The sequence below is a fragment of the Excalfactoria chinensis genome, chromosome 1 (assembly GCF_039878825.1).
Source record: "Excalfactoria chinensis isolate bCotChi1 chromosome 1, bCotChi1.hap2, whole genome shotgun sequence".
Taxonomy (NCBI): Eukaryota; Metazoa; Chordata; class Aves; order Galliformes; family Phasianidae; genus Excalfactoria; species Excalfactoria chinensis.
In genome coordinates, this window is record NC_092825.1 from 66,674,869 (window position 1) to 66,701,016 (window position 26,148).

At 43.7% G+C, this 26,148-nt stretch overlaps 1 protein-coding gene across 17 annotated transcripts in view; it reads left to right on the plus strand.

Moving 5' to 3' along the window:
- PRR5 (proline rich 5) overlaps window positions 1-26,148 on the plus strand; it is a 78,360-nt gene that overhangs the window by 18,554 nt on the left and 33,658 nt on the right. For 7 of the 17 annotated variants that reach the window (XM_072346148.1, XM_072346121.1, XM_072346032.1 and 4 more), the window contains 2 exons: window positions 15,117-15,230; window positions 24,522-24,602. In XM_072346148.1, coding sequence (XP_072202249.1) covers window positions 15,117-15,230; window positions 24,522-24,602 — 195 coding nt within the window. Of the gene's footprint in view, window positions 1-1,677; window positions 1,815-14,430; window positions 14,450-14,967; window positions 15,231-24,521; window positions 24,603-26,148 lie in introns of those variants that run through there. The other 10 variants (XM_072346073.1, XM_072346081.1, XM_072346063.1 and 7 more) reach the window with 3 other exon arrangements.

Consider the following 26,148-nt stretch of genomic DNA (forward strand, 5'->3'; position numbering starts at 1 on the left):
TCATGTATTTGGACAACACCTGTCTATGTTTGCAGGAGTTTTGTTGGCATAGGATGTTCATAAGCAGTGTATGGTGTTCTTACCTTTTTTAGGCATTTACTTGAAATATCTCACATGAAATATGTTCATTATTTGTCATCTTTAATATGTATGAGCGTTGCTGAAAAGGCTGGTTTCTCTGCCTTGTCCCGCACGTACTCAGAATGCCACTTCCTGGCTCTGTAGCCTACAAGCTTAGATAATTTCTCCTGTTCTGCAAACTGTGTACTGAGCTGCTTGAGTGTGCACTCCTTAACACATTGCAGTGTAAAACCTCTGGCTTTGTGCACAGTTATTTAAACTAATGCCTCTGACTTGGACTAAAACAAGTGGTAAAAGAGTGAAGCACACCCCTAGAGCAGACAGAAGGTAGGAATATAAAGTGATTAAGGATTAAGGATGGGTGGATGGTGATAGGACAAGGGAGATTGGTTTTAAGATGAGACAGGGGAGATTTAGGTTAGATATTAGGAGGAAGTTTTTCACACAGAGGGTGGTGACGCACTGGAACAGGTTGCCCAAGGAGACTGTGGATGCCCCATCCCTGGAGGCATTCAAGGCCAGGCTGGATGTGGCTCTGAGCAGCCTGGTCTGGTGGTTGGCGACCCTGCACATAGCAGGGGGTTTAAAACTAGATGATCATTGTGGTCCTTTTCAACCAAGGCCGTTCTATGATTCTATAATTATTTAGTTCTTTCAAAGACACAAAAGATTAGAGTACAACTTTTTTAAACACAGAAGTTAGTTACAAAGTGTGTATGCGATGCTAGAAAACTAAAGCTGGGCTGTTTTGTGCCCAAGATAAACCAAGTTGAGAAGGAATTCTGTATGTTATGGCTAGTTACATTTAGCAGCGTGGTGGAACTGGTATAAGTGACTATGCTACACACAAGGTGCTGAAGAACCAAACTCAGAATGTGTGTGTGTGTGTGTTCTGTGTCTGTGTATATGTGATTTTTTTAAATTATTTTTTTTAGTATTTTTGATATATATTGGCCAGTGATTTTAAAAAAAAGTAATAAATATAATAATTATGAAGGTGGTTGTGTTGGGATAGAAGTCATATAAGAATAAGTTCTGTGCTGCAGGAAGACTAGGGTTGTTTATTATGTTTGTAGGCATCTCAGAGAGGCACTTCAAGACCAGCTGTGGGCAGGCAGTGACATTACAACCTTTATTTGAAGCCATAAAGAGAAAATTTCCATTATTTTTAAATGAGGCATTCAAGACTTTTCTGGGTCTTACAGGACAGCTGCTCTCCAAAGGTGATCACTGAAGACTATGAAGCTTATTTCAAACCTTCCTTTTGTTTTGGGACACAGATCTGCTTGCTGTGTGCGTGCTGATGGAAAGTGTCTTGTTCACTTCAGTGATAAGCGCAGCTCTTAGTGCTGGTGTCAACGAGTTGGTTCCATCTTAAAGAATATGAATCATGGAAAGGAAAATCAAAGAAACGTTTACTTGTATCAGTGATGATATGTGTAGCAGCTGAGTATTGCAGTTGTTTCACTTCTGTGCGTAGCGCAGTTGTTTCACTTCTGTTTGCATTGTGTGTGAGGTTATTAGTGCACGATGGAGTAACAATTCCTAGAATAACAGCGCGTGCAATGCTACTTTTTGTTCATCTCTTTATTGCAGAGCTGCCTATTTTACAAGGGGATGAATTTTTTAACCAAATTCTGTCATCTGTCAAGAGTTTTCATGTGATTCTTGGAAACCTGCTACAGAGTCTTCACTATCAGTTATTCAGTCCTGTTTTCTTCTCCCTTCAGCAGGTAAGCAAAAGATCCTGCAGTGCTCTCTGCGATGGGAAAATGTTTCCAGTTTTGGGTACCTAGAGAGTTCCTTTTGTTGGACAGAGTAGGGTTAGCATCTCCCTTCCAATATGTCATGCAGATCCTACTGTGTTTCATTGCTATTCAGATCAACTTGTATGACGATGCAATTCTCTGTGATTTTCAACATCAGCTTGTGTCTGTCAATCTGTCCCATCTAGCTTTAGTGCAGCTTAAAAAATGACTTGCATGAACTTTCTGTTGTGAATCTGCTTATGTAAAGCTGAATAAGGGCTATGAGCAAGAAGTATAGGAAATTGTTTTAATTTCTGCTCTCTGAGAGGAGCCTCTAAATAATTCCTTGGGAAGAAAACCTTGAAATAGAGAGTCAGCACTGGTGGTGCAAAAGCTCCAGTGTTCCCCACCACGGCAACCATGAGCTGAATGAGTCAGATCCTGCTCACCAAGAGCACAGCCAGACAACCATTGCAGAAGCAGATTACACCACCCCAGCTGCCTGTGCACTGAAGTGTGCAAGGAATTCCCAAATGACCTATATGTGATTGATAGTTATATACAGATAGATACATATATGTAAGTGTGGGTGGGGTGAGAAGCAGCACCAAACAGCTGAGTAGTAGTAATAGTATCTTAAACAGCTGCAGCTGTTTCTGCAGAGGTGCTTGGGCACAGCCATCTCAGATTCCTGAATGATCAGAGCTAGAATTGGGTTTGCATTTGAGGGTCAAAGTTTTTGGATCGGGAGGGAAGACATTTTACAGATTTATTGAAATACCTTTCAGTAAAATCAGTCATGAATGGAGAGCGTGTATGGGAGTGTGTGTGTGTGTGTTTATGTGAAAGGAAAGTAAATGTTCTTAATCTGTCCTTGAGGTTGTTCTGTTTTTCTTTAATATTATCATCACATATGGCAACTTTTATTTTTTCAAAGTAACTTTTAAGTTTTCTTGGAAAGCAATTACCAGTTTCTTCCTGCAAAAAAGTTTTCTTTCCGATCATATTTAGGAAGTCATTTCCTCTTAGATAATTATTTAGTTTATCACTGAGCTGCAGGAGTTAAACTGCCATTACTTCAGGTTTTTGTTGTTTGGGTTGTTGTTTCCCCCCCCCCCCCCCCCCCCCCCCTTAATGTGATTATTAAGCCAAGAAGTCTTTTCTAAAGGGTTTGCTCTTTAAAACTTCAATTTTGATTTACTGGGCAGTAGCGCACACTTTCTTCCAAATTTCTGTCAACTCCTAAAGGGTGGGAATGTCTACTCCATACAACTCCATTACCGTGGAGTAAGAGTAGATTTTGCTACATTGGTTACCTTGTCTTAATCCGGGCTACCAGGGTAGCATGGTAATGATGCATCCTGCAGCTCTGCTGGGAACTTGTGCTGTAGTCAATGTACCCCCACTGTAGAATTTAGCTTCATTGTAAACTGGACACAGATGATAAGGCATTCATGGCCAGGCTGGATGTGGCTCTGGGCAGCCTGGTCTGGTGGTTGGCTACTCTGCAAATAGCAGGGTGGTTGAAACCAAATGATCATTGTGGTCCCTCTCAATGCAGGCCATTCTATGATTCTGTGATAAAAGGGAGATAAATCATTTTCCCTCATGTTGCATCTGTTTTCCAAGGATTTCCAGGCTGTTTTTATATATTCCTCGAGAAGAAAGTTAGGGGCACAAGTAGCAGAGAGGGCAACTTGGCAGCTGTGATGGATCTCAGGCCATGAAAAATGTGCATGTGGGCATTACTCTGAATTCCTATGGAAGTGCTAAGAGAAGTATCAGAGTATTCCTTGGTTATAACCTATGCCCATGGTATTTCAAGTGTGCTCAGGAAATTTCTGCCCCAGCACTTTGCAGCCTTCTCAAAAGCAAGTACCCACTTCTGCTGTGTACTAAGTTAGTAATCTACCAACTGATCTGCTATTAAACATGAGTTTTCCCATAAGCATCTCCAAATATTGCTACTAGGAGGATTCAGTCATTGCAAACAGAACTAAACATTGACCTCACGCTTAACTGACATGTAATTAATAAAATGCAGCAAAGGCTCCATCTTTGGTTTGTTCACTGTTAAACTTCTTTTTCTTGCTGTTGTAAATATCTGCATCTCAGAACAAACAATTGCACGTGCATGTGGCTTCTGTTCCTAGTAGAGAAATTGGGTGTTGTTTTTTTTTTCTGCTGTAAACTTGTTTATGAAACACTGTGCAGTCTGTAACCTTACTGTGATGGACAGGTTGATTGGAGTTCCCACCATGCAAGGCAATAATAGACATAGTGCCTCGAGCAACTCACCAGCACCCTGAGAGAATGTTTGCTAACTGAAGTGCCAGTACTTCATGAAAAAACCGTGCCTGCCTACTGTAAACCCAGTATTTTATAACCACTTAGTTTTTTTCACTGCAAAAGCCGTAACTTCTCACTTGCTGGCAGTATACTAGACTTTAAGTGATGCATACGGCTTTACGTGTAGCATTGTACTCCAATTTGATATTTCAACAGCGTGTATATTTTCACAGCTGTATTTATTACTTACTCTTGTGGTATAATTTAAATATCTTAGGATTCTGGTTCTGTTGTTGCAGAGACCATAGGAAGCACATATGTAACGTTTCAGGACCCCATTAGTTTACATCTGCGAGCCATGGCCATTGTAAATGTTTGTGCATTCGTTTAACTTTCTGAATGTGTCCAGTCCTATAGGAGTCAGTGGAAGTATCCCATGCTTCAAATCCAGCACGTGCAGAAGTCTTGACATGACAGGCCTAATTAGAAACAACAAGGTGATGTATTTGCTGTGCTTAGAAGGAGAGAGAAACCAGTCCTTTCATAATTAGTATAATGAGAAGTTCCTAGTAAAGTTGTAGCTTCGTTTGCACCTTTTATTTTTCCCCCTTTTTCAATAAAAAGAGGAAAATCTGGTATTATTTTCATTTATTGTTTAATTCCTGTCCACTCCCCAAGCAGGTGTTTTGCTCAGATTAATTCTTCCCTAAAAATCTCAGCTGATTCCCTCTCCAGAAGATGCTCTTTAATAGCAAAACTGGGTGTCCTTTCTGTCCTGTCTGTCCCAAGAAGGCTTATTTACTTGACCCTTTCCTTTGTGTCTTGTTATGCCTTTGATCAGTCCCAACAGAAGACTCTCCTGGAAATACTCCTAATTTAGTATCTCTCTTTTTGAAACACCAGCTGAGCCTGTGAATACAAGATAGCTCCCAAAGGTATGTTCATCCAGGGTTGGAGCATGTACTTGAGGAAGTGAAGCGTTCGTCAGATGGGTGCCAAATTATTTACACTAGTTTCATAATCAATGAGGCAGTAAGAGATGGGAGTGAAATTCATCTCCTCTAATTTTATATATTTACAACTTGGAATACCATATCTGTACTTGAATGATTCACATTACCTTCTCTTTGCAGTCAGGGGAGAGAACAGGCATGTCCTACCTCAGTAGTTTCAAATAGCTTGGTAGGATGTGTAGACATAGTAAAGTGCAGATAAATGCGCAGATATTCAATCTATTGATATACCTATCTAACCGTATCTAAAATAAAAGCATCACCTATGTAACAGCTGTAATCTTACATTTATTACCTTTAGTTCTGCTTTAAGTAAATAGAGAAGAAAATAGTAAGTTTCATTCCTCCTTTTTTTTTCCCCCATATCCACATAGATGCAACTCAGACTACCTCAGTGGAGGGCAGGTCGCCTCACTGAGATTTTAATAATATTCCAAAAGATAAAAAATGAGGGTTGTCAAAATCAGTCATAAAAAATAATGATTTCAGCTTGTAAATTATTATTATTATTTTATTTTATTTCTTTAGGAATTTGTTGTTGTTGTTGAGCTGAGTTGAGACTTCAGCTGTTTCAGCATTTGGCTTTGATGAGATAGCAGTTCTTAATAAAATAGTAGAAATATGTAGATAAATGCAAGTGGGTATTTGTCATGGTTTCATTAAACGTCTTAACTAGGATTTAACACAGCAGCTGTTAACAGAAGTTTAGGCCCTCTCCTAAGGAAAGTTGCACAGCATTAAGGATTCATCTTTCAGGCATTTAGAACCCTGTACCTTTTTTCATTACCATTGAGTTCTTTAAATAGTGTTGCAAGGCATTTTGCCTTTCCAGAAATTCTTTAAAACATTTGAACCAAGACAGTTTTCTGTTGGAAAGCATGGCTGGGAAGCAGTGTGTTACAGTAAAATGAACACAGAAGAATGCTGTCTTATTCCTGCAGAATAAGTTCAGATATGTTTACGTTTCAAATGACACAGTAAATTCATGTACTAAACAAAGCAAGAAAACTCATGTGGAGTCAGTGAACCAAAAACCTGGCTTTGAAGAGCTGTTTATGTCAGTCAGAGCTAAAAGTTCGATTCTGGATGCTCTCATTCCTCTAGTTATTCAGCTGAAAAAAAAATGGAGCTAATCGCTAAATGACCAATAAAGGTGACACATAACACACACAAACATATGCATGCATTCATCTCCTTCTTAACCTGTGTGTTAGTTCTTAACGTGTGTATTAGCTGAGGGCTGTTATAGATTGATATTATGTATGAAGTAATCCAGCCTTCCTTTCTCTGTCCTCTGTTCTTCCAGTCTCCAAAACTAGCCGGCTCCTAGTGCTGCATAGACAAATAAATACTACAGAAAGACAACCTTGTTTGTTGGGTGTTTTATTTTCTTATCTTGAGTTCATCAACCAAATTGGTTAAAAATGGATGCAAAGTGCATCCTTACACATTTTCTAATTACACTCAGCTGTGATTACAATCCCACCTACCCAGCAGGAGCAAAATACATTTTTTGCTTAATTTTTTTTCTTCTTGGTTTCATTGGTGATTTGCTCCCTAGAAGGGAGTGCCCCTTTTAAGGAGGGGAGAACTCAGTGGTTTCATGACCTTTTATTTCTACAGCAGAAATGGGTGAACTCACTTGGAATAAATACGAACCGAGCCAAAACGTTGCGCAGGACAAAATTAAATCCAAATCTGACCTTTTCTGAGTTTCAGAATGAAAAGAAAAAGCGGAGGGGAAAGGTTGCCTCCATTTATCTCCCGTCTGGTGTCCTACAGTTTGCAAGTACCAAAATAAAACAGCAGGGACTAAACCTTTATGGATGTGTGTTGTGGCAGAAAACAGATGAAGAACAAAAATTGAAGGTTTGCTGACACTGAGCTTGCTCCTGCGGCCTTTGTGCAGGCAGAGCTGCCAGGGCTTTCTCTGGAGGATATGATGAAGGTGATTGAGGAGCCTGTGTGGCCACTGTTGAGGCTTCCTGGCAGGTCAAAGTCTGTTGCCCTGATGGTGAGTGGGCTGGAACAAGAAAAGCAGTACTTAAAAAAAGCATCACAGTATTCTGCCTTCCAAGTTCAGTGCTGAGATGCGGGGAATAGGGCAAAAGCGAGATGTAGCGAAGGGGGCGTTCATTGGATTGGGGCGTGCAATTTCTGTGCCCTCCAAAAATGGAGTGACATATAGAAGCATCGAGCACAGCTGCCATCCCAGCTGCTTTGCTTTTTGCCTTACTACCCCTTTCCAGGAGCCGGGCAAAGCATTAATTGCCTCTGGTCAACTGTAAACATGATCAAGGGGTGACATTCAGTCAGGAGGCCACACTCTGTTTCACAGTGGGCTACACAGGCAGCCTTGCTGTGAGGGTCATGGTGGGCCAGGATCCTGGCTGCTATTCTGTAATGCTGCCTATCCTGCACAGCATGCTGCTGCCTGGCAGAGGGCACTGGCCTGCAGTTTTATACATATGCATCTGGGCCCATTGAGTTGCAGTGCTTTGGGATGCACTGCTGAGGAGATGTCCCAGCCTGACAGCATTGTTCCTTTGGGTCTGCTGGTGTTGTCAGGCTGAAGCTTGGCAGGCAGATTTGTGATCTTGGGCTAACATAAGAGAGCTTGTTTCATAAGAGTGAAGGTGGGCTGAGGCTGCTGTTTCTCAGTGAGGCAAAACTCTGTGCATTCTCCTTTTGTCTTCCCCTCTGCAATTGATGTTTCTTGCCTTGAAAACGTCAGCTTGGTGGCATTTGGTGCCTGACTACTTCCAAAGACCAAAATATCTTAAAAGGAAGTGAGACGCAGGTTTGAGTGTGGAGCTGACCACAGCTCCATTCATTAGAGGTCTTCAGTTTATCCTTCTTTCCATTGATGTACCCAAAATGAAGCATTTGTCACAGGAAGAGACTGAAGCAACTGCTGGCTGCAAGCCCAGGACCATTTGGCCTAGGATTTTCTGCATGAAGGAGCGGTGCATCATAGGAGTGTGTCCCAGGGCTTTCAGAACTGGGATCCCAGCTATCTGGCAAAGTGTCTGAGAGCAGTGCTTGAAATAAGTCCTTCCAGCTTTCTGTTTAGGAGTTGGGATCTCAGTCTGTGTGGGCTTCCAAGCTGTTGGCCCTATAGCAGCAAGCCTGATGGCTCAGGCATTTATGTGATGAAGGCCTTTTGTATCCTTGCTGTTTCCATGGCCAAGTATCTCAGTCTGCAGGGGCTGTTTCAGCGTGTGTATATGAAAAGAAGGCACAAGGTCACTATTTTTAAGTTCCTCGTGAAAGCTCTACCGCACTAAACAGTACAGAGTCCACTGTTCAGCCAAATGTTACAATTTTCTGCTATCTCTAAAAACTGGCAGATTTTCATTTAAAAAATACACTCTTGTGATCCCAAGGGAGAAGGATCAATTTTCTCTAAGAATCCTCTGTACCGAAGACTAGGCTTTTGTGACTTTTACAGGGCTGTGAGTTTTGTTCCAGAGATCTATGGCACCATTAAAGTAACAGCCACACAGTACCACTGGAGTCAGAGATCCTCTGCATTTGCAGAGTTGTCTCTTGCACTGCTTAGTGCTGGAGTGACCTTCCTAACTTATGCACAGGAGGTGGCAGTAATCTCAAGGCATGCTTCATGCTTCCAGCTATGCTTGCATTCTCATACACTAATAGTGAAGCCAGGATATCACTTGTAACTAACTGCCGGCCAGCAGTGCAGTTTATTAGGAACTCAGCTAGTTACCGGAGTGCGTTCTTTATCTTGGTGACCTTCCAAGACAATCAGAGACCTCTTGGAAGACCTTGAATAAAAAAATGTTTGGGTAGAAGAAAAATAGCCCTGCACAGCACACAGTTCTGATCTCCCAGGGTTCACAGATTTGGAAGGTACTGTACCATATATAACTGTAAATGACAGCACTGAGATACTGTAGCTGCTGGATCAAGGTCATGGCGTTCTGGGATCCAATTAAAATTATGCAAGATAAGCAATTTAGGAAGGAATTCACATAGAGTCCAGGAAGAAAAATTGTCATGTGCGTTATGAGCTCAGTTACTTTGTAAGATTAATTTTTCACTATCTCATGATCTGGTAATAAAAGCATAAAGTATTTTAAACACTTGATTTGCTTATTGATCAGAACTCTGAAGACCTCAGTTTCTAAATCAAAATTACAAGGCTGACTGCATTTAATGGTCAAGTTGTGTGCTTGCCTTGGAGTTCATATCAGTTGTATGATGTATGCTGTTTGCAATGAGTTGTGACTGGTGAGTAGGCAACAGTGAAACCTGACATGGGCACATATGCTCTTTGGAAGCCCACCTCATGCCTGGAGGAGATGTGAATGGAACACCATACTGGCACAGGTCCTGTAATCGAGAGCATCTGACCATTGTGCTCGTTTAGATTGCAACATTACCTTTAGTTCCCTGAACCTACATGATAGTTTAGATGATTTAGAATAATATGAACTGGAGGAACTGCCTGCTTATGGGAATCTTGATATTTTAGAAGAGGGTGTAGTGGGCCTGTTCCAGTTGTCTCCTAATTCCACTCTCCTGAAGGACTAAGATAAAAGATGTAGCTATTTTCTGTATTTTAAGAACTGATTATGTCGTTGTGCTTAGTAAACTGAAAAATTCTGCTGTCAAAGGGGGAGGGATCTTGTGGATGCGCTAAGCAAAGGTGTTCATCTAAGTATTGATAGATTCTTGATCCACCTGAAGACTCATTTGCAAGGACTGTGTTAGCACCATTTCAGTCTCCCTTTATTTTTTTTTCCTGTCTGTATTCAAACTTTTCCTGATGCGTTAGCCAACCAAGAAAGCAGGGACCGTGGCAACAAAGGATGATGGAGAAACAGGAAGGGAACAAGCTAGGGACAGTCAGTGAGCGGGTTATGTCTAGCAGACATTGACCGTTGTGTGGGAGGACATGGATGTTTGCTGTAGTTCAGATAGTCCTTTGCTCGCAGTGGAGGTCTCTGATTCTGCTAAGAAAGTCTCCTAAGATCATTCTTGCTGCTCAAGCTGCAAAGGGAATGCTTAGAAAGTTGGCCCTGATCTGCTGTGGTTTGTAGTGATTGTGGTTGTCCTTAGCTGGAGTAAGCTGGTTTATCCCCAAGGCAAGCAGTTCCTGTGGGTTGGCTCTGAAGTTCTGTAGGGTGAACTGCACTTCCAGGTGTTAGTGCAGAAGTGGCAAGAAGGACAGGTCACCCTTTTCTAGCAGAAGCCAAAAAGGCTCTTCCTTCTCCTGCTTGCTTAGGGAGGAGATACTGTTGTCCAGCATTTCTTCTTTCTAACAGTGTAACATACAAAGAAACCTTGTTTGTGCATGCCCCATGTGCAGCTGGAGGAGCAGCACTTCAGAAGGGTGGCACTGGTGGTTGCAGGATGCAGCAGTTCAGGAGGGCACAGGAGGTGTTTCAGAGGCTTAGGGGGCCCAGTAAGGCCAGGTGCCCCCTATAAATCAGTGCTTGGCTGTGATGAGGGCAGAAGTAAAAGAAACAGCCAGAAAAGCTGAGGATGTCCTATGACCAGTCTTAAAAATGCCAGGAAGAAACTGCCCTTGAGAGTTCCTTTATCTTCAGGGGCTGCAAAATGAGTGGGATGGAGGGGGTAGGGTGTAAATAGACCCTAGGTGGTTTTATACTTTCTTTATTCTCTTTATTCTTTGTATTCTGACCATAAAGAAGCTTTATGTGCCTACTGTAGCAAAGGAACTGATGAGTCATAAGGTTCGTTTTCCCTTCCACTCTTCTTTCTTTTCCTGACAGCCTCATCTCCCTCTGCCTTTCCGTGCTGTGCCTTTAAGAAGGGTGATTTTTCCAAAGCCTAATTCCTGAGCTTTGGCATGTGCTGAGGCATGCCCCAAGTTTTGTGGTGTGCTTTATGAAGAACTGCAGTGGGGAGCTTTTTAACTCCTTGCTGCCATAGGTGCGCTTTTCCTCCTTGTTCTTTGCTTGCAGAGTTTGCACTGTTCAGTATTTCTCTGAAGATTTCTGTTCTCTTCCCCCAAAGAGATGGGGAAATATATATATATATATATATATATATATATATATATATTCTCCAGTTAAAATTTGTATTTCCTCAGTTGCTTTTTACGTGCCAAGGCTGTGCTGAATAGAGCTGACATGGCAGATTCTCTTCCTCATTATGACCCCACGCTTGTGCCGTTGCTTCTGCAGTGCTAACCTGTCAGCAGAACAGCTGACCCACAGTGGTCACAGCATTGGCAACTTTATTAAGGACTTCAGATATATTGTGGATTTCCTAGTGTCCCTGCTCACGAACATTATTTATTGCTTTCTTTCCCTTCTCATCCCAGTACATAAGAAACTTGTGAGAAGCCAGCAAGATTGTACTGTAAAGACTGGTATAGTATTAAGTAAATAGGTTTGTTTTTCTTTTTTTAGGCAATTTTCTTATTTTTTCTTTTTGAAGCTGCATTTGGGGAGGTCTGCCTGGAAATTTGCTGACAGTTTCAAGGGGCAGCAGTGCTGTTTTTCAGCCCCAGCTCCCAACAGGATTGATTCAGGCATTACAGGCACATCAGCAGTAACTGGAGAGTTATGCTGGGTCATTATACGTATACAATATATATTGGTGTCTCTGTGCGTTGAGACCTGCAGGCAGCAGGCAGTGTCAGACAAGCAGTGATGTTGCCCTGCAGGGTTCCTGGCTTCATCTCAGGCAGTGTGGAGACTGGGGCATGTACCACAGTCATGGTATGTGGTGTGGACCCCATGGAGTGTGGGCCCCCATACGAAAGAAAGCAGCTCTGAGTAGAGACAGGCTTGGTTTGATGCTGGGGGAAAGGGTGGGAGCAGGTGCTGCCACTGGGTCTTCCTGCTGCACTGAGGCTTTGTTTAAATCACTTAACCTTTGAGCCACAGGCTTCTTGCAAGTAAAATGGCATTAGCACAGGGTACTGTGTGCAGGGATCAACTAAATTAATGGAATAGAGCTTTAGAGCTCTCCAAGTGTGCTGAGCCAAGTTGCTCTGTTTAAGAAGTTTGTTATCAAGCCCATGGAAGGACCCTGCCTGCCAGCCTCTGCCCCCCAGCCACCGTGGTCAGGGCTCTCAGCCCTCTTGGTGGCCAATAGGGAGCACTCCCTGCCATTCATTCCCTCAGTTGCTGGGCTGCGACAACTTCACAAGTAACTCCAGAGGAGCAGCTGCACTACAGACCCCATTGAGGAGTTCCATCCTGCATCACACTCTGGCCACCCTGGCCCAGCAGCATCCCCTGGGAACTTTGCTGGAACAAGTGCTTTAAGCCTCAGGCTCCATTGGCATCTCTGCTGCCTGCCTGCTCTCTGGGTGGCCCTGCAGTTCACCTCACCTTTCTCCTCTTCACTGGGAATACTAAAGTGCGAATCCTGTGTTCAGTCTTAGTTACCCAGAGCTCTTCAGGCTGAATTAATGAATGCCATGAAGTCAAAGATGTGCCAGGACGTACAGCACAATGTAAATGTGAAGTATTGCTTTGTAATTATGGGCGAGGTAACTGTTGGGAGTGATTAATTTTATCATAAGTCAACATTTGATCAGATGGAGTCATAGAAAGGAGCAGGAAGCATAGACCAGGCCTGCCCTCTGCTACCACCATCAGAAACGTTTCAGGAAACTGGAATGCTGCTTTTCCTTTGTGCTGTGTGCTTGCTAGATGCTGAGTCTAGTGCTGGCTAAAGATGGGGTAGCATGAAAACAGTCTGACTGCTGAGCAGCATTTCAACATACAGAGAGAAAAAGATTTATTTTTGTTTTTACAGGACAATGGGAGACAGGAGATGTTTAGGTTAGACATTAGGAGGAAGTTTCTCACACAGAGGGTGGTGATGCACTGGAACAGGTTGCCCAAGGAGGCTGTGGATGCCCCATCCCTGGATGCAGTCAAGGCCAGGCTGGATGTGGCTCTGGGCAGCCTGGTCTGGTGGCTGGCGACCCTGCGCGTAGCAGGGGGATTGAAACTAGATGATCATTGTGGTCCTTTTCAACCCAGGCCATTCTGTGATTCTATGAGGATTCTATGATTTTTCTTCTCTTGGGACTTGGTGCTTTATGAGTTAAAAGATTCCAGAGGTTTAATAACATTAATAACGTAATAACATTCGCAAAGGCTTCACAGCACGTGAGCAGCCCAAAAGCAACCAAGCTAGGTGGAAAATGAAATTAGATAGAATCCTATTGCCACTGGTTTGTCTAACTAGTTGTGTCCCTTAAAGGCGTAGGTGCACTTTTATCTGAAGCTTCACCTGAAGCTCAGGCTGAGTCATGCTCCCCTGTTCTTGCTGGTTGTGTTGTCCACAGAAATTGGGTGCCCTTCATCCTCTGTGAACAAAGCTATGTTCTGCCGTGCCTATTTTTGGTGTCTGATTTGTCTCATTCCTCAGAACACAGCAGTATATTGTTGTGTTTGTTTCCCTTAGTGGCTGTGTACATAGTAGATTGTTGTTTGTTTGTCTGAGGGATACACACATCTGGAAGAGACCAGGAACAGCAGTGCCTTTGTCCGTAAGTCAGATTTGGAGCTTCAGGTCCCTTCCAAAGTGCAATGTTACATATTGTCTGCTGCAGTGTCCGTTTGTGTACTCAGATTTTTGGGTTGGAAAGGGCAATGAGGATTAGCACTGACCCAAACAGTGGATAAGACTACTGCTACTAAAACTCATGCAAGGTAAAAAAGATATTTCAATAACTGATGCAGAGAGGGCAGATCTCATGATAAAATAAATAAATAAATAAATAAAATCAGTTCTCCTGTAATATCAGCCTTGAGATACTATTTGAGCACAAAGAAATCCACTTATAGCCTGGATCTAGACAATAAGTAATCACAGATGAAAACAGAAAAGGAGAAAGTAACTTCTTCTGTACTGCAGCCCCCTTCTCTGCAAGGGAGCAATTGCAGCTCTCACCAGATGCTTTGCAGCAACAGGGGGGGTCTTTGCACTGCAACTCACTCTGCTGCAGCCTGCTTACTTTTTCTGAGGGAGATATCACAGTCCTGTTGGCTCCTTCCCTTGGGCACAGAGCAGAAACTGGAGTGAGCGGCAGCAAACTGAGCGTGGTGGGATCTTGTAGCAGCACAGCCTCAGCCTCAGTGCTGTGCTCCGAGAAGTTTCTCCTTTGCAGATAAGGCACCTGGGGCTTCTATAGGAAGGTGCTGTGCCCCAAGTCATCCAGCTGCTACCTTATTCTATGAAGAGACAGAAAGACCAGGCATCAGACTCACCAAAAACTCCTCAAAAGAGCAAAACCACGCTTCCAGTTTCCATCCTGCAGCTGTTCTGCGTGTGACCGCTCTTGGTGCCGCGGTACTGTATGTATGTCTGTATGAGTGAGGCAGCGAGAGCGCATGAGTGCAGTGTTGTAACATGGCACAGGCAGTTATGAAACTTTCCAATAAACTCTCAGTGTGTCAGTATTGGTCGCTTGGGTGTTGTTTTTTTTTCACTTTCTTTTTTTTTTTTTTCCTTCTGTTTGTGTGTGTGTGTCTGTTGCCCTCCAGTTTCATTTCCATCACGAAAGCAGAGAGGCGGGCTGAGCAGTGCTGGCAGGGCTGGGCCCCAGGGGAGCGCAGGTCCCGGGGCAGGTGGAGCGCCCCAGGGCTCTGGGTCCTGGCTCTGGGGTGGGAACAGCCCTGTGCTGGGGGCCGTGGGCTATAGGGGCCCCTTCAAAGTGCCTAAGCCGCAGCCGGGAGCTCGGCTTTTGTTTTTTAAAAGGACTGGAGAAATTATTAACCACAGTTCATGACGTCAGAGTTGATCTGATTAAAGGTTTGTTTTCTTGCTGGCAGAGGTGTGCTCCGTAGAGACTGGTTCTCTCTTCTTTTTTTTTTAAGTTTCTTTTTTGAACAGCAAACGGAGGGAACTGCTCGCATTGCTGCTGCTGCTGCTGCTGCTCCAGCTGCGCGTGTGTGTGTGTAAACAGGATGGTGTATCTGTAGCTGCCACGCACAAACACACATTTGACCATGAGGACTCTTCGCAGGTTGAAGTTCATGAGTTCGCCCAGCCTCAGTGATCTGGGCAAGAGAGAGCAGGCAGCCTTGGATGAGCGGGGGACCCAGCAGCGACGGGCCTGCTCCAACGCTACCTGGAACAGGTAAGCTCCTGCACCGTGTCCTGCCATCCCTGTGCTGCCCCGTGCTGTGCCAAGAAGGCACAGGCAGCCTGGCTTGCTGGCACCCTGCATGGGTGAGAGCTGGCTGGGCTCTGCCTTGGTGTATTCCATGGGTGTGCACTCCAGCAAAAGACCAGAGCAGCTTGTATTCACCTTGCTGTTAGACTTTCTCTGCAGGCTGATAGCAAGCAGTGCTTCCTGCAGATGGCTCAGCCCCTCTGTTGTGATGGGCAAGGACTCCTTGCAGAGGATCCGACTGCATATAGGTCCTTGAGTCCATCTGGATATTCTCATTCAAAGAGGATTTGGTTTATTTTACTCAAAATTAATATATGCAATTACTAGAATTCATATATGTATATACATATATATATATACACACACACATTCATATATATATAAACAATTGTATATATACATTATATATAATATATATATATATACAGTTGTTAGAAATCATACATACGTTATTTTTATCCACGTGACTGTATTGCTGATGGCTGATGCAGTACGCAGTTTGTTCACTTCAGTGCAAAAAGCTGTTTGTGTTTGTTTCTCTTTGCATGTGTGTTCATGCACGTGCGTTTTGGGCACGTTGTGTTCTTATATGTTTGAATTTTATGGCTGTTTGGTAAAGACCTTGCAAACATTTGATCATGAATGAGCCACTGAGCGTAGAGATTCGATGAATGAAGAATGGAGATGAGTGTAAGTCTCTAAGTCCTGAGGCCTGTGTCTCTGCATGGGAAGTTTCACTCACGTTTTATAATTGTCTGGAGGTCACGGAAGAAAAATGTTGGGGAACCATAGACACATTTTTAAAGGTATTTTAGTTTTGAGCAATTATGATAAGACTTTAAAATATCATGTCTCCCATCCCTGTCACCCATCACTGTGTCTTATGACAAACGTGAGCGCTGAAACTCTACTGGTGACAGAAGAGGCTGGGTACCTGCCCAGAAAAATGTGCTGTTTGAATGTCGCAGAGATGCTTCCTGTGTCCTGATGGTGGTGGTACTTGGGGAGGAGTCAGCAGGGAGGGGAGGTGTAAGTGGAGGTGTCTGTGAGCCGCCATGCCACTACTCTGTGTGAACCCTGCCTGGCCTTGCTTTCTACTGGGGCTGCCTTTCCCCATGCACTGGTGGCTGTGCCATGTGTTCCCACCATTTGGTGGCATGGGCCTTAAGATACCTGGTGCTGCCCTGCTAACCAAGCAGGCATCTCCGTGCCTGCACTAGCAACTCTCTGCAAGCTGTGCAGATGGTGAGCAGGTTGTGCTGCAGGGATGAAGGGAAGGCCCTTTATTTCTGATGCAACAGCACACCCCAACAAAGAGCTAGCATGAACAAACTGCATGTGCTGCTGTGTTCTTTGCAGTACTGAGCACGAGATCTTGCTGATCAAGGAAGTCAGGACACACCAGAAGAGTTCGCCCCTCTCGCCAGTCCTGGCTGTGCTATATTTAAATGCACTGTCTGTTCTTGTTTTCTTGGGAGCAGCTGTGCCTGGGCGTGCCATGCGGGTATCTGCTTTGGAGAAAGGCACCATACCCAGTGCATCAGAATGGTTTTAGGGAGGGGGAATGCACAGCCTCATGGCAGGCCCTGCCTCTGCGTGGGGCTGGTGGTGTCGTGCTTTGAGATGGAGCAAGTCCAAACTGCAGTCACACTGGTGGGACCTTCTGTGGCATGGTGGGCCATCTCTGCCAAGCACCTGCAGTCCCTCTTCGGCCATCAGACTTTGTGTGATTGCAGCCTGGCTGCCCAGAGACATCTCCTTTGCTGCCTCAGAGCCCAGAGACTGCTGCCTTCTGAAGTCTAATGACAGGGCTTGCAGAGGGGAATGCAGTGCCTGTTGAGGGCAAGGACAGTTTCTTCCTCCGTAATACCTTTCCATCACCTCCAAATGGAAATGCTGTAAAAATTCTTGGCACTGTTGGATCATGAGAAATTGGGGATGAGCTGCAAATCAGGCTTTGTATCACAGCTTCTTCCGAGCCTGTGTTCCCACGAACCGCAGAAGATCAGTGCATCAGCTCACAGGTCGCATGTTAACTAGCAACCCGCAGCAACATAGTGGAACAATGCAGTTTCATTACAGCTCACAGAATTTGCATCGAATTAAAATAGCTCAGATTTTTTCACTAGAATTGTCTGCAATTCCTTCCCCCACTCCCCGCCCTCTTCTGCTTCAGGCAAAAGCTGAGGGCTGAGTGCTGACTAAACCAATCGGACCAAGAAACCCAGGGTTTGTAATCCTGAGCTTGCTAATGGGGCAAATAAAATGCAGCAAGTTTTTCTTTCTGAGCAAGCCAGCACAGACTGCCCAGATAGGGCTGTTGCTGTCCAGGCTCCAAGGTGGAAGAACCTCCAGTGGAAGGTGCTTCTGTCTTCTTGCTGTGTGAAAATGGGGAAGTCAAGGGGAGTGTAAAGGAGTAGGAGGTGGTGATGGAAAGGCAAAGAGCACAAACATGAGATGCCTGTTATGGCAGTGATGCCAGCAGTAAAGCCAAGCAGACATGCAGAATCAGAGTTTTATAGTTTGGGGTAATTTTTATAGGGTTGTAATGTGTGCAGTAACTTCCTGTAAAGTAATTTTTACAGTCACAGGAACCATATTTCATCTCCTAATTAAATGTGAGTGGTTTTTTTTTTTTTTCAGATCACAGTGAGGCTTCTCTAGTGGAAAAAACATTCCAGGCCTATTCCATATTCAATAGATATAGTTTGTATGGTAATAAGTACTTCTATTGGGAAAACTTCCTTCCTCCAGTATTTAGTATTTATTTAGAAATATTTTGAAATATTCCTGCCTGTATGAGGACGACTGGCTTCTTTTTCCTGTCCCTTCAGTGGGAGTCCTCTGGAGAGCACTTGCTTACATGGGTGAGAGCCAGAGGCAAGCTGCAGGGTGGGGAAAGGGACAGGGGACTTCCCATCTGGCCGAGCCCCTGGCACACTAGAGCAGCATGCCCAGCCTTAACTACTGCTCTAGGAAGTGGTGGTGGACACTGCTTCCCAGAGCTCTCCAGACTCATCTGTACTTGTTTGAATGCAGGGATGGTCGGAAGCCAGAATCTCTATAATCTTACACTCCATAAAGTATGAAATCTTGGGACGCCTCAGGGAAGTCCCTTCACCTGTCTTTCTCAACTTTTTCATACTTCGGAGCAGTATTTAGAGTTGGTGAAGTCGGGGAACTAATGTCTCCAAAACTCTTTGAAGACTGTTTTGCAGAACCAGCTTACTTTCAGTTGTGTGATCCAGTGAATAATTACAGCCTATCCCACTTTGCAGATTGCTTTACCTTGGCTAGAAATTTGAGAGACATCAGTGGGCTAGCAGATGCAATGTTACTTTGACAAGGACAAAGCCTGTGGAGTTCCAGCTGGACTGAAGCTGTTCTGAAAGTGGGATTGTCCAGGTTGAATTAAGCTAATTCAGAAAAATGAGTGTATCTTCTGGAGCTGGGGTGTCCTCAAGGAGTTTTATCAGGTTAATTATTGCAAATCAGCTATTCCATATACTGTCCAAAGGAAAAGGAGCCCTCAGTCATTTATTCCCTTTCAAAGACATTTCCATTTAACTCTTTGGTGCTAGCAGAGAGTGATTATTTATGTCATATTGTTTATAATCATTGATTTCACCTAAAGAAATTTGCAAACCCTGAATAAAAAATGCAGTGATATTTTCACACGTTCTGCTTGCATATGAAGCTAATGACTGCTTTAGAGAACAAAAATCACCTGTATGCTTTGCACAAGTAATATGTTGGGCCACACCACGTGCTTTGCCAGGTGGTCCCAACCTGAGGCTGTGATCTGGTTGGACCAAACAGGCAGTCACATTTTGCAGTTGTTTCTCAGCTCTGCAGGCAAACTGCTTCTGATCTGATAGAGTCAAATAATCACAGAATTGTAGGGGCTGGAAAGAACCTCTGGAGATCATTTAGTCCACTCCCTCTGCTAAAGCAGGTTCGGTACAGTAGGTTACATAGGAAAGTGTCCAGGATGGTTTTGAGTATCTCCAGAGAAAGAGACTCCATGTCACCCTCAAAGTAATTTTTCCTCACATTCAGATGGAACTTCATGAGTTCCAGTTCATGTCCATTGCTCTTTATTCTCTTGCTGGGCCATGCTAACTAGAGACTGGCCCATCCATTTGACTCCCACCTTTTAGATATTTATAAATATTGGTAAGATCTCAGTCTCCTCCTGACTGAACAGAGCCAGGGCTCTCAGTCTTTCCTCCTGGAGATGCTCCAGACTCCTAATGTTCTTTGTGACCCTCTGTGAGACACTCTCTCAAAATTCCCTGTCTCTGTTGAACCGGGGAGCCCAAAGCTGGACACAGTATTTCAGATGTAGACTCACCAGGGTAGAGTAGAAGGAAAGGATCATCTCCCTTGCCCCGCTCGTCACACTCTATTTAATGCATATTAGGATACCATTGACCTCCTTAACCACAGGGGCACACTGGTGGCTCCTGGTCAACCTGTTGTCCACCAGTACATCCAGGTCCTTCTCCGCAGAGCTTTCCAGCAGGTCTGTTCCTATGCTGTTGTGATGTGTGCAGTTATTCCTCCTGAGGTCTAGACTCTACACCTGCTCTGGTTGAACCTCACCAGATTCCTCTGCACCCAATTCTCCAGCATGTCCAGGTCTCACTGAATGGCAGCACAGCCTTCTAGTGTGTCAGCCACTCATTCCAGATTCATAACCAGCAAACCTGCTGAGCATGCACTCCATCCCTTCATCCAGGTCATTGATGAAGATAATTGAAGAAGACCAGGCTGAGTACCAACCCTTGGGAAGCACTGCTTGCCACAGGCCTCCAAACAGACTCTGTGCCACTGATTTCAACCCTCTGAGCTATGTTGGTTAGCTTGTTCTCAGTCCACCTCACTGTCCGCTCATCTATCCCACGCTTTTGAAGCTTCCTTATGAGGTTATTATGGGAGACAGAAAACAGTGTTTTGATCGCTGGTTTTTCCTTTTTGGATTCTTAAAAATGGCAGGGGTATTTCAGGGCTGGAGTAGCTATCAGTGGGGCAAAAGGCAGTGGTGTTGTCTGGGTGCTCAGCTAGTGACTCAGACAATGTGTATGTGTTGGTGATAGTGAGCTGCATGGGCAAGGGCTTTCTATCAGCTAAAAATCAGAAAAATAAGCCCCACCCTCCCTGCGTTGGCACTCATACTATTAGGGTGGTTGAGAGTGTCAACAGTTTGTCAAGCACAAAGGGATTTACATCTTCCATATCCCTCCATGTTAACGTAAACAGTGGGGAAGCCAGGGCTGTGTGCTGTGTGCTGCAGCTCTAGTTTTGCTGCTGCTGCCTTCTCTGCAGGGTCAGGCAAATCTGGAATGAGTGACCTCTCCAAGGAGCTGAAATTTTTTAGTGTACTGGGTTGATATTTTTCTGCTGTGAAAACCTGTCACAGCTCTACAAAGCTCTAAAGTTTTTGTAGACTTTCATTTTCTACTCAACAGTGATCTCCACAGTTCTCTCTGATCCAGATTATCACTCTTGGGCTCAGCCTACTGTGGGTATTCACCTCTTCCTTGCTCACACACTGGCTGATGCCTTCTCCCAGACTTCCTCCTGTTCCACTGCTGGTTTCTCAAAATGATTTCTTCTTGTGGTTACCAGCCGTAGTCTTCACCCCAAAAATGGCTCATTTCTTGTGTTTGTACGGAAAGGTGCTTGCAAAATGTGTCTCAGTGCATGGACACTAATCCACATTAAATAGCACATGTTAAATAACAGCCATATCAGTTTGCCCCAGGTCCTGCTAGTTGAGGGGCTGGCATATGAATTAATACTATACTCTCAAAAAGTGCAATAATCCCATAACCCAGAGATTTGTGTTTTCTTGCAGTATGGTGGCGTGTTTCACGTGCTTACTGCTCGGGTGCACAGTGCCTTCCAGTCCCCTTCTCTACTAGAAGATACTGATTGGGTTCTGCTAGAAACTGCTCATTTCCTTAAACTGGAGAAAGCACAGTAATGCAGGACTAGGAGGTTGCATGGGCAGTTATGTGGAAAACGCGTCCATCAGTACAACACAGCAAACCAGAAACATTCCTAACCTTGGACTTAAAATCATATGGGGTCTTGTCTTGATTGGAGATTCCAGCCTTATTTGGTACCGAGTATGGGTAACTTGGGAACAGATCCATTGGTTTCTTTTTGGCTCCATTTTGTCTTCTGTGCTGCACACATTTACATGCACTGCAGCTCCAGGGAAGGTGTTCACAGTAATATCAGTGCATGAGTACACCCATTATTAACTTTCATGATGTAAAAGAGTTAAAGAAGGCAGTTTACAAAGCATTTCCAATTTAGCATAACCATTAAAATGTAAGTTTAATTATGTACATCATGACTTAAACCTCAATGGAGGTTGGTTGCAGGCACAAGTGATCCACCCACCTCAAGCATCTTGCAGAACTCTTGTGTGTAAGCAGCAGCTCAGGCTTTCTTTTCACCAAAAGGTTGTATTGATCTGACTAAACCCTTTTAAACAATCACTCATTAAGGAAACCATAGCATTACTTTAAGCACAGTTGGATTTGCTGGCTTTTTTTTTCATTAGCTTACGTTTACCGAGAGGATTTATGATGGCTTTTTATTACTCTGACACCAGCTTACGCCATCAATAGCATTCCTCTTTTTCTGACTCCTCTGTATTATGCTGAGCAAACATTGAGGGGCAGACCACAGTGGTGTGCCCACACTGTAAGTGCATCCCTGCATCCTGCATGAATGCATTGCTGGCTGAGATGGGAAGGCAGGGCAGCAGGGCCAAGACTTGTCCTGTGGGTTAGGCAGCCATCCCTCACTGCAAGGAGGATCCCAGGGAGATGGAAGTGTCATCACTAGGATGTTTATAGGTGCTTGCAACTCATAGTTCTCATTAAAAAACCTTTCTTTGTGTTATTTCTCTGAGGGATTATGATGGACCTGCTAGGCTGGAAAGAGCAAACCTCCCCCTCGTTTAGAAAAGTGCCAGAGAGAAAGCGAGAGCATACTGGCTTCTAGGAGAGAGGTTTAGTCTTTCCTCTCTGCAGAAGGATGGCAGGAACTGCAAAGTTCATTTCCAAATCAGAAGAGCGTGTAAAGACTGCTTGTTTTATTCACTACATTAATTGTGCTTCGCATATTACTCATAATATTAAAATACCCAAGTCACCTCACTATATACTGGAGACATTTAGCTGCCAATTTTCAGATAGTTGTAAATGGAATGTGATTGCTTGAGCCAGCCAAAATAAACTGGGTTAGATTATCATGTATGTCTGTGTCTGTGCACATAAGTGCATGGGGGAAAGGGTGACCACTGCGTGTATGGGTGTGCTTAGCACCAAGGGAAAGAAGACAATAGCAATTCCTATTTGTATCTGCTTGTGCATTTCTCCACAGTGTGTTGTATCCTTCAGCTGCCACTTTTGATGTCCTTTACCCACAGATGAATGCGACTGAGCTTCTCTTTGCTGTTTCATGTTGTTGGGTCTGCAGTTCTATCTGCCAGCTCACTGCTCTGCTTCCAGCAAGGGCTTGTTTTATTGTGGACCTGAGGAAGTTTGATGTGGGTCTCTGAGATTCTCACAAACCCTCTGCGTCTTCTTCCAAGCAGCAAATACTACAAGCCTTGCTATGACACTGCAGTGATCCCTTGGCCTTGCAGGACACTGTTGAATGCGCCTGGAAATCCTCCTGAGATCATCTGCCAGTGAGAATCAGGTTGTCTCTGTCTGGAGACCTTCTGAAGAGAACTCACTTCATCTCTTTGTCACTAGATAGGGCAGTCCCAAATCCTCATACATCCTGGCTAGACAAATCTGTGTGCCTGTCAAGTAAAGGCTAAATTCAACCTTAATGAGATTGCTTGAAGGTGGTCCTTCCATCCCAGCTGAAACCTAAAAGCCCTTAGTATTTTGAGGATTTTAGCTCCACGCTTAAATGTGGCAAAAACTGCCAAGCATCTACAAGAGTGGGGATTAGCTAACAGATGGGAAGATGGTATCAGTGTTCTTTTCTTTAGGAATCAAAGATGAAGTCTGCTGTGAAGCAGTATAAGATGGAATTGGGATGGGAAAGGGAAGGAGACTTCTACCTTCCTTCTGCTAGTACTGGAACAGGTTTGGTCTCATCTTTCACTAGCATTTCTTTACCTTTGCCCTCAGACCTCAGCTCAGTGATTTAGTCTGATGTGTCATCACACTAATTGCATTCTGAGTGTTTCAGGAGCATCTCAGAGCTTCATCTGAAGCACTTGAACTCATTTCAGTAACCTTTCGAGGTGTGGTCTTGTTAAATTCATGGGTTTGGTAAGCATCTCTGCCAAACATGTGGATTGCTCTGTAAAATGTGCAACGCTTTGCAGGGGTTTGCCATTCAGCATCTTAGTATTTGTGGGGATGGTGGCCATGTGCTCCACTTACAGACAGTGCTGGATATGTGGCTCTCTGTTGAGCTAGAGAATTCTGACGCTCTCAATCATAGCTTCACTTGTGGCTGATTGCAGAAGAAAATCACCACCACTAAGAAACATCTGCTTCGGAACAGTTACATACATCAATGAAAATGAAAAGGGAGCATTGCTGTAGGACAGATGGTTAGCATGTAGTTCCGTTTGTTGCTGTCTGCCTCAGAAACTCTCCACCTGCTGTTCTTTTTATGCAGCCTTGGTTTTCCTTTAGCTGGAGCAAGAGCACAAATGTTTGAGAACCAAAACTGTGTTCTGTAACCGCTACTACTGTAAATGTTGCCCCTTTTCTATCACTCCATTCTTGAAAATGAACGAGAGATAGATTAAATTGCCTCAAAATTTATAGTTGTGTAGTGTCTCTGCCTTTTATGTTTTTTAAAGAGCTAATCATTTTTGAGATTCCAATAACCCTGCTCTAATAAATGAATGCTTTATTCATGAATTAAGCTTCAGGTTCAGTGTCCAGACTTGACAAATGCTTGTTTGTTAGAAAAAAAATCAAGTAATCATAACTCAGATGCTGACAATGCTGGAAGCTGATTTCAGGTGTGTAACTATTAAGGTTGTGACACTGAAAAAGATCAAAAAGAGATGCTTTTCAAAAATGTCATTTGTTTTCTAGAGAATAATTCATTTTAAGGCATCTGAGATATAACCGGCAGTCATCTATTACTTTTAAAAATGGTACCATGGTATCTAGGCAGAATAGTTTGCCTTATTGTGGAAGCGATACCTTTCTGAAACGTGATTGGGTGCTAATGACTCCTCCTGTCCTCTTTCAGTATCCACAATGGAGTAATAGCCGTGTTCCAGCGTAAGGGTCTCCCCGATCATGAACTTTACAACCTCAATGAAGGAGTCAGGTAAGTGACTCAGCTCTTCACAAGGTGTTATTAGCTGGCACGCACAGTACGGTTTGCTAGGACTTGCAGTTGAAATCTTCTACAGAAATATTGTGGGTTGTTTTTTTGTCTTGTTTTGTTGTTTGTTTGTTTTTTTTCCCAGTAGTCATTTCAGTCAGTACAATCCATTGAGGACTGGTGAATAGATGTGCTGATGTACAGCACCTTGATGGGTAGAGACAGCTGGGTTCCTCCTTCTGCAGAGGGCAGGCTGGTTTATGGGGAGAATGGATCATTTCAGAGTCTTGTTATGTTGGTTTGAAACTAAGGAAAAAACAGGATCCCATCCTGAGTGCATAGCAATGCAGCTCTGTACCACTGCAATTGTGCTGTTGGTGCTAAGCCTATCTCTAAGGTGCTTCCTTTGCATCCATGGAGGATGTAAAACCTCCAAGGACTTGATGCAACAGGACAAGAAAAGACATTGTGCCTGGGAGTTCCTCCATGCTATCTTTTCATCTTTATCTGCTGTCTTTTCAGCAGAGCGACATGAGTAACACAACTTAGGGCTCCTGTTTCTCCCTCATGCTGTGCTGATACTGTTTGCAATAGACTAAATACAGACCAGTGAAGTGTATAATGTTGTAGGTTGTTGGGTTTTATTTTGTATAAAGAAAAGGTGAAAATCGCATCATTTTAGTCATTTAAGTTTTTGTTACAAAGAAAAATCTACCAACCCATTAGCTAATAACATGGATTTACAGCATCTATTATTATTTACAAAACTCAGTCTCACTGACAAGAGCAAGGTAGGGCATTTCCTTTTAGAAACGTGTCCCATTGCTTTGAAGAGTAAGCAGTGGAAAACAAGCTGCATTTACAAAAGACAGACAGCTTATTGTATTCCCTCTCTGCCTTCAGATAAATCCTCAGTGACTCCCTATCATTCAATAATTATTCCTGCTCTGTCTGTGCACCATGGTGTGACAGTATCTATAGAATATCCAGAAAATGCTGGCCCAGTATGGATAATTGTGGGAATATCTTCAGAGAAGTCCGGGCAGATTACACTTGGCCAATGAGCTCTCACTTTTTTCCTCTTTCTTTGTCTTTCTGAAATTAAAATAAACTTATTCTTCAGTTATTTCTTATTTCACTGGGGAGAAAATGACATGCAAAGAATAGATTTTGTAGGATGGCTGTCAGTTAGCATGATCCATCAATCATTTTGAGTTGGTTATTGGAATAATGGTTGATCATTACTGTAAGTGAGGCTAGGATTCTCCAGCTTCATCTGAATGACAGAAGATGGTTGTTCTGGGCTGAGATTTCCCGGTCCATTGCACTTGCCTCGGGATGCTTGTCTGCTGGTGAGGAACAGAAGAGAAAAAGGAAATTATCCGCTGATGAGACAAGTATAATCTTGCATGGACCAATAAACAGAAGTAAAATAGCTGTTACCTGTTGAACAGTACCCAGATTTTGCATTCATTCACCTGAGTGTAGGCCCTGTGATACTTGCTAATACAGCTGTGTTTAATTGCAACATTGGAGGCAACAGAACAGG